This window comes from Chenopodium quinoa, unplaced genomic scaffold (genome assembly GCF_001683475.1).
Source record: "Chenopodium quinoa cultivar QQ74 unplaced genomic scaffold, ASM168347v1, whole genome shotgun sequence".
In the NCBI taxonomy this organism is placed as follows: domain Eukaryota; kingdom Viridiplantae; phylum Streptophyta; class Magnoliopsida; order Caryophyllales; family Amaranthaceae; genus Chenopodium; species Chenopodium quinoa.
In genome coordinates this window covers 3,805,102-3,813,500 of record NW_018744092.1, presented here as the reverse complement: position 1 = coordinate 3,813,500, position 8,399 = coordinate 3,805,102, and the positions used below count along the sequence as shown (strand labels likewise).

The following is an 8,399-nucleotide window of genomic DNA, read 5'->3' as shown; positions in this document are numbered from 1 at the left end:
ACCCGCTTTTCATCCATTTAATTCGAGTTTTCGTTCATATATTTATAGCGGGTGGAGCGGGTTTGTGGATATCCACTTAATATTGCCATCCCTATAGATAAGTGGTTTAAACCTTAGTAGCAACGTCAGGAGCACGAGAACAGGGGACAACACGAACGAAATATGACCGTTGGGCAAAAAGGAAAGAAAATCTATAACACCAAATTAAAAATCCCATTAGATTACATTTATTTTCTTCCCTTTTTAATCCAACGACTAATTACAAACAACATTCACACTCCTCCTCCGCTTACTTCTTCAATTCAAATCACAAAACCCAGAATCAATTCTTCTTCCATTTTCTATTTCTCTCTCCTCAAATTCTTCTCTCATTTGTGTTTGGTTGTGGGAATAAGGAATCCAATTCTGGGGTTTATTTTCCTTATCTTCTTCCTCTGCATTTTTCTGCAAATGATGTGACATTATTCAATTTGAATCAAAAAAAGGGACGGTCCAAAACTATAATTATAGCATATTCTTCAAGATCAAAACTTTATTCAAAAGGGGGTTCTATTAAATAAAAAAAATGGCGGTTGAAATTGAAGGAAATCGTCAAGTAGAAGAAGAAATGGTTGCAAACACTATGCAAATGGTGGAAAGTGGCGGTGTTGAAAGTCACCCTTATGCATTTCATGTTTCTGGGCCTCGGAATCTTTCTTCGCCTAATTGGAGAGATATCATCAATTCTAGCTGGTTTGTTTGATTTCCTCTTTTTTCTCTAAATTACTTGTTTTGTTAGAATTGTTTTATTTGGTGTGTAGTAGTATAGAGTCGCAACAGTGATGTAGACGGTATTTGATCTGGCCACGTGTTTACGAAATTATCAACTTTTTGGGGTTTTGATGGGTTTTTGTTATGAAATTTTGTCACCTGATTTTTTTTAGTTATCTAATTGTTTATTATATTTTTATGGGGTTTGAATTTCTAAATTTGATGTTTTTTTTTCCAATTTAATTATTTTGATGGGGTTGATCTGAGAATTTGCTAATAATGGGATATTGTTACGTTTTTTGGCTATTGATTTTGGAATTGGATAAACAGGTAAAGGGGAAAGTTTAAATTAATAAAGGAAAGTACATGATACATGTAAAAAAAATCATGATCTAATAGTTTCCTTTTATGATTCCATGTTTTAGATGGTTGCTTATCTATTGTGTACATCGCTTAGTATTGTTAATGTTGGATTCATGTTTCTAAATCTTCAGCAGTTGATCACTGATCTAGTGATCTGTCTTTGATTAGTGATCTATTGGGAATTTGGATGTAAATATCACTTTTTCCTGGATGCATTTTGTCATTTTGACTTAGGCTTTTTATTGTATAACTGTTCGAACTAAAACGAGCTTTTCGAGTAATACTAATGGCATGAAACTTGTTGGCTATTGTAGGAAGCTGTATCTTCCGTGTTTTAGCCGTTACGACCCGTGTTGTTGATGGTAGAATTTACATGTATAATTTAATTTCATTACTACCTTTTCTTACCAAACACACGATTTTGCAAAAGTATGAAGCGTTTGTAGCAAGGTTTCATAGCAATGCAATAAGCTTAATTGTTTACTCCTCGCTTATTACTGTCCAGTTTCTAATTGAATTGTTTTTCTGGATAATATTGAATTAGAGCATCTCTTTTATTTACTCATAGAGTCATACTATATGAAGTACTATATTTGGTCTTCCAAAAAAAGGGTTGCAGAAGGCTTTTGATGACCAGAATTTATGAAATATATACCTCATTTATGGAAATTCAGTGTTGGGGTAATCCAATTCCCACATGGAAAGAATAAGAAAGTGAAGAGCTTTTATAAGTGAGAGCACACTCCAATTAATGTAATGCTTTTTGGGAAGGTGTTCAAAAACAAATCCGTGTGGGCTAGAAGAAACCTTGTTATTGAAAGTGTTTGAATTTTCTTGGAGTAACACCATTTGGAGCTTGTTATCAAAGATTAATTCAGGTCTTTTTTTTTTTTTTTTTTTTTTTTTTTTTTTTTTTTTGTGTGTGTGTGTGTGTGTGTGTGTGTTTTTAGTTTGTGAAACAATTAAGTGATATCGTAATGAAAGCTTCAATTCTTCTTTGATATAATTTATATACTATTCAGTTACTTTATGCTTTACTATTTTGATATTTCCTCATGGCAGAAGAATCTTTATTGCACACCATGGGTCATTGGCAGTAAATAGCTCCTAAGTTGAATTGAACTCGTCAATTCTTAAGTAAAAATATGCATGTAACCCTTTGAAGTATCCTGTACACACTTCATATACAGTTTATAGATTGAGATTTGTCGTCCTTTGCATCATCATACTTGTTGGAGACTAGACTATTTAATTTGAAAATTTGAGTGGATAAATTTGGATTATTTTGTAGATGCCTCCTTAGTTTTGATGTCATTTCTCCTGGACCAACAATAGCTGCAAGAATGCTGGCGCCAATAAAGTTTGATTTATTGAGCTTACTTTCCCAGAGTGCAGGGGAAAGATACATGTTCCAGTGCATGTACATTATAGATTGCCTGGACATGCAATGCTTCCTCTTATATCTTTTAATAAAGAATGTCATAAAAATTACCTTGTAATTGCTCTTAAGCAATAGGCTTTATGTGCGGGCATTTTTATGTCATGAGAAAAGTATAGTTCATTGCTGTGTGGACATATGCAGGAAAGATGGCAATTATAAAAGAACAGTCATGGCGTGCTTCATACAAGCTGCTTACCTGCTAGAGCTTGACAGGCAAGAAAACAGAACACCCGATAATGCTTTGGCTCCAAAGTGGTGGTTGCCTTTCAAATACAAATTAACTCAGACCTTAATCGATGAGAGAGATGGATCCATATTCGGAGCAGTACTTGAATGGGACCGCTCTGCAGCTTTGGCTGACTTCATTTTCATGCGGCCAAGTGGGGCCCCAAAGGCCGTTTTAGCTCTAAGAGGAACAATCCTCAAGAGCGTGACAATTCGAAGGGATTTAACTGATGACCTCCGTTTCCTTGCTTGGGAAAGTTTAAAAGGTTCAGTAAGATTCAAAGTGGCTTTTGATGCACTCAAATCGATTGCAGACAAGTATGGAAGTGGTAATGTCTCTATTGTCGGTCATTCATTAGGTGCTGGGTTTGCCCTTCAGATCGGGAAGGCATTAGCCAAAGAAGGAATATATGTGGAGGCTCATTTATTCAACCCTCCATCGGTTTCCCTAGCCATGAGCCTTAAGAATCTTGGAGAGAAAGCGGTTTTTGGTTGGAAAAGAATCAGGGCAATGCTTCCTTCAGGAGCCGAAATCCAGAGCATATCAACAGACGATCAGAACAAGGTGGCAAATGAGGTGTTGAGAAAATGGGTCCCGCATTTGTATGTAAATAACAGTGATTATGTATGCTGCTATTATGCTGATCCAACTGGGAGTGTTGAAGTCGGAAACAACAGTGGCAGTAAAGAGAATGTGGCTCCTGTGAACAACAATGCTGCCAGTGTGGCTGCAAAGCTCTTTGTATTGTCCAAGGGAAATCAGAAGTTTCTCGATGCTCATAGGTTGGAGCAGTGGTGGGCTGATGATCTGGAACTCCAAACCGTTATAAACAACAGCAAGCTGATTAGTCGGCAACTCAAATCTTTGTATCAACTCCCAGCATCGCAGCAGGTGGCACCAGGGAAGCAAAGATAGCATCCAGGGAACCCAAATTGATACGCTGATCCGAAGTATTTCATTTTCATCTCATTGTCCTCATAATTGTGATCTAATGTTTTACAATTGAGACTTTTAATCATTTTTTCCTTAGTAATCTTCAGAAACTTTGGGCCTGTTGGTCTTGCAGAGTTAATGTAAATTCCCCTTCAAATAAGTAGCAATATCTTCTGATTACTAGTTTAGCACAGCTTCTTAATATTGAACTATCCTTAAATATCTTCTAATTGGATTTGATTATCTAACCTCTATAGTTTCATAAACTTATCCTTAAATATATAACTGGTTCACATTAATCCATCCGGGTTATACATGTGTTTTTTAGGATATGCACACATATTAAATGAATTGTTAGCTACTATATTGGTATTTTAAGTTGACAAATGATCCTCGTATTAAATTAATATTTTAGATAGATAACAAATAGATTTCGAGTAAAAAATAGAAGAATTTACAATGGAAATATGAAATGAAAAATCTCAACATTTCATCAATTATTTACATAAAAAAAATCTACTGGTTTGTTGGTATAAATATTTCATCCACTAAGATAATTCTCATGCCATTATGCATGTCTCACCAATGGGTAGTACACTCCTTAAATATAGGTGCAACCATTGTACAATGAAACATGACAACAAATATAAGTTTGTACATTTTCATTCCATTATGCATATGTAATTGTAAAATGAAATAAGAGGATTAAAATTTAAAGATAAAAACTTAAAAAGTATTGAATGGGTTGTTTGTCAGCGCGGCAAACTGCTTTCAACGATACTCCAAGGTCTCCAACGGTCATTTTAGCTTTTAATCATAATCTTTATAAAGTGCAAATAAATTTATAACACTACTCAAATGGTCTTATATTTTTGTATTGATTTTGAGAGCTCGTGTGTATAAGTTAGTAATTCATGAATGTCATATTAGCTACTTATATTAAGTAATGTATTAGTATTTGAAATTATTGTTAACGTATAAAACACGGATGAAGTATAATAGCCTCTCATCTTAAAAGTTAAAAGAGGTTAAAATAAAATAAAATCTCATTCTTTCATATCATAAATTGGCGGGCAAAATGAACTGAGCAACAACAAAGAAAGTAGACACTCAGACATCGTTGCACACAATTGCAAGAGAAGCACGGCAAGATGGTGCAATGTCTCGCACGACTCAACCGTGTTGGCCGCCCTTTTTTCACCACTACCACTCGCTTCCTACACGCCATAACAGTAGACAAATACCCAGAATTGCTTGAACACTGCATTCAAACCAAATCACTTAAACATGGCAAAATCATTCATCAACATTTTCTAAAGAATTACAACTACCATGTCAATGGAAGTTCTGTTGTAATCGAAAAGCTCACTCGTTTTTATCTTATTTGTGGGCGGTTAAGTATTGCACGCCACGTGTTTGATGAAATTCCTGAACCAACTGTTGTTTTGTGGAATTTGATGATCCGGGCTTATTCTTGGAATGGACCCTTTGATGCTTCCATTGATTTGTACTCTCAAATGATTGTTTCTGGGATTCTTCCTAACAATTATACCTTCCCTTTTGTTCTTAAGGCATGTTCGGGTTTGAATGCTATAGAACGTGGTGAAGAGATTCATAGTCATGTACTCCGACTTGGGTTTGACTCGGATGTGTATGTTTCCACTGCTTTGGTTGATTTGTATGCCAAGTGTGGAGAGCTGGCTCGAGCGGAGAATGTGTTTTATGGTATGTCGTGTAGGGATATTGTGGCTTGGAATGCCATGATTGCTGGTTTTTCTGTTTATGGGTTTTATGATGATATGATCAGATTGGTTGTTGATATGCAGGAAGCAGGAATTAGCCCCAACTCCTCGACTGTTGTGACTATATTGCCGGCAGTTGCTCAGGCTTGCTCCTCGAGTCATGGGAAGGAGATCCACGGTTATTCTGTGAGGCGGGGTTTTACCAATGCGGTTATGGTGGGCACAGGGCTTGTTGATATGTATGGAAAATGTGGATGCATTTCTTACGCGAGGATAACCTTTGACTTGTTGAGTTTAAGGAATGAAGTCACTTGGAGTGCCATGATTGGTGGATATGTTGCATCTGATCAGATGAGAGAAGCCTTGAAACTGTTCAACCATATGTTGCTCAAGGAGGCAGGAAGTCCATCACTGGTAACTCTTTGTTGTGCTGTTCGAGCTTGCACGAAGCTGATTGATCTTGCTAATGGGAGAAGGATCCATGGATACATTTTGAAGTCAGGGTATCTTTCTGATTTGATGGTTAGCAATACAACTCTTTCTATGTATGCAAAGTGTGGTATATTAGATGATGCTGTCAAGTTTTTTCAAGAGATGAATCCAATAGATAGAGTCTCTTATGGTGCCATGATTTCTGGTTCTGTGCAAAATGGAAGCAGTCTGCAAGGATTGAAGTTCTTCAGGAACATGCAGTCTTCAGGAATTGATCCAGATGAGGCTACTATGCTTGCCTTGCTACCAGCTTGTTCGCATTTGTCTGCTTTAAAATATGGAGCATGTTCTCATGGATATTCTGTAATCCGTGGTTTTGTGTCTGATACTTCAATCTGTAATGCGCTAATTGATATGTATGCAAAGTGTGGAAAGATCAGAACTGCCAGGGAAGTATTTAATAGGATGCATAAACGTGATATTATCTCATGGAATTCTATGATTGCTGGCTATGGTATCCATGGCCTTGGCTCAGATGCACTTGCTCTGTTCAGTGAACTAAGAACTGAAGGTCTGATGCCAGATGATATAACATTCATCAGTCTTTTGATTGCTTGTACTCACGCAGGCCTTGTTACAGAAGGTAAATACTGGTTCGATGCTATGGTCCGAAAATTTCAGATTGCCCCTAAGGTTGATCATTGTATATGCATGGTTGATCTCTTGGGTCGGGCAGGTCTTCTGGAAGAGGCTAAAAATTTCATTGACAAAATGCCATGCACGCCCAATGTTCATGTCTGGAGCGCCTTGCTTGCTGCATGTAAAATCTACAAGGATGTTGAGTTGGCTGAAGAAGCAGCTAAGAGAATCCACAGTTTGGGTTCTGAAAGTTCTGGCAATTTTGTGCTTTTGTCAAATATATATAGTTGTGCAGGGAGATGGGAAGAGGCGGCTTCTGTAAGAATCACGCAGAGCGATCAGGGCTTCAAGAAAAGACCAGGATGTAGCTGGGTAGAGATAAATGGAAAAATTCACGCATTCATCGGTGGGGACAATTCACACCCACAATCGGAACAAATTTATAAAAAATTGGAGGAATTGCTCACAGAGATTAAAAAGTTTGGATATCAGGCTGTCCCAAGTGTTGTATTCCAGGATGTTGAGGAGGAAGAAAAGGAGCATATTCTTCTTTATCATAGTGAAAAGTTAGCTATTGCATATGCTACAATTAGTTTGAGCCCAAGCCAGCCTATTTTTGTTACCAAGAACTTGCGGGTTTGTGGTGATTGTCATGAGGCCATTAAGCATATCACTCTTGTCACTAAGAGGGAGATAACAATTAGGGATACCAGTCGATTTCACCATTTTAGAGATGGTGTATGCAGTTGTGGAGATTATTGGTAGCCCTTTTGAAAAGGTAATGCATAGTAGTGCACCTCCTTCTGACTAGAGATATCTGTTCTTTGTTCTCCTAATGGGCAAAACCAGGGGTATATCTTAGCTGAAGAGTTCGTACTTCATATACAGACGTTAGTAATGAATGGTTCAGTACATCAAAATAAAACAATGTCCTCTAAAAGTCCCTTGGCTGTTGTATTGTAGGATGTTTTGTACAAGGATGTACACGTGGCTATGCTTATGGAAACTATAGGTTTACCGCAGAAATGCTTTTCATTTATGGAGTTATATAGTGGTGCTTATGATGGAATGAAGAAGGAACAAGCTCAAGAACTATTTGAGAAAATGCTCGAGGAGGGTGAAAGGATGGAAGTATAGCTATAAGAACAAAATGGAGGTTGGACTACTCTGCAGTCTGCAGTTAGGTGAATTGAAATGTAGTGTAGATGAACCATGTACACCCTATCTTTTGTATCAGTTGGCGAGTAAAAAATGAATGAAGCGCGATCCTAGCAAATTAGCAATAGATCAGGCAATTAAGGGGTGTGTATCGAGTTTGACTATAAGAATTACAGGCTTTGGTATAAATAGAGAAAATTGGAGCTTCTCTGAGCAGGGATTTTGTTATATTGATTTATTTTGGGATCCATTTCAACCTCGACTACTCCTTGAGATGATAATGGATATAGAGATTTGACAACTACAACTAAAAGATTGTAAATTAATTCGTACGATTATATAATTTTACACAATATTGTACGAGTATAACTTTTTTCCTCCAAAGTTAACTTGAAAATTTTCCGTATTAGTAAAGCTCACAATATTTTAATACAAATCAAGTATTCAAAGATTTTAAAAATATATTAACTTTATGTTAAGGAGCATAAAATATTTAGCCTAAAGAAATAAAGAAAGAGTTTGATTAAAGAATGAGTCTTGTGCAAAGCGCATGTAAATTAATTTTATTATAAGACAGTCGATTTAATGGTAATTTTAACTATTTTTATGGTAACTTTAACCCCTTCAAGGGTAACTTTTAATTTGTTGTTGGTTTGAATTTTATTTTAATGTGTGATTTCTTATAGATCATAATTACATACTATAAATGTGTAAA

General features: G+C 36.4%; 2 protein-coding genes across 2 annotated transcripts; both read left to right on the top strand.

Moving 5' to 3' along the window:
- Positions 1–213: 213 nt before the first annotated feature.
- LOC110691916 (GDSL esterase/lipase At4g10955-like) lies at positions 214–3,933 on the top strand. Its single transcript, XM_021868896.1, has 2 exons — positions 214–732; positions 2,696–3,933. Exons 1-2 carry the CDS (start codon positions 566–568, stop codon positions 3,693–3,695), a joined length of 1,167 nt encoding a protein of 388 aa, XP_021724588.1. The 5' UTR covers positions 214–565; the 3' UTR covers positions 3,696–3,933.
- Positions 3,934–4,753: 820 nt separating this feature from the next.
- On the top strand, positions 4,754–8,011 carry LOC110691914 (pentatricopeptide repeat-containing protein At3g16610-like). Its single transcript, XM_021868895.1, has one exon. The coding sequence runs from the start codon at positions 4,865–4,867 to the stop codon at positions 7,289–7,291; it is 2,427 nt and encodes an 808-aa protein (XP_021724587.1). The 5' UTR covers positions 4,754–4,864; the 3' UTR covers positions 7,292–8,011.
- The last annotated feature ends 388 nt before the right edge of the window (positions 8,012–8,399 follow it).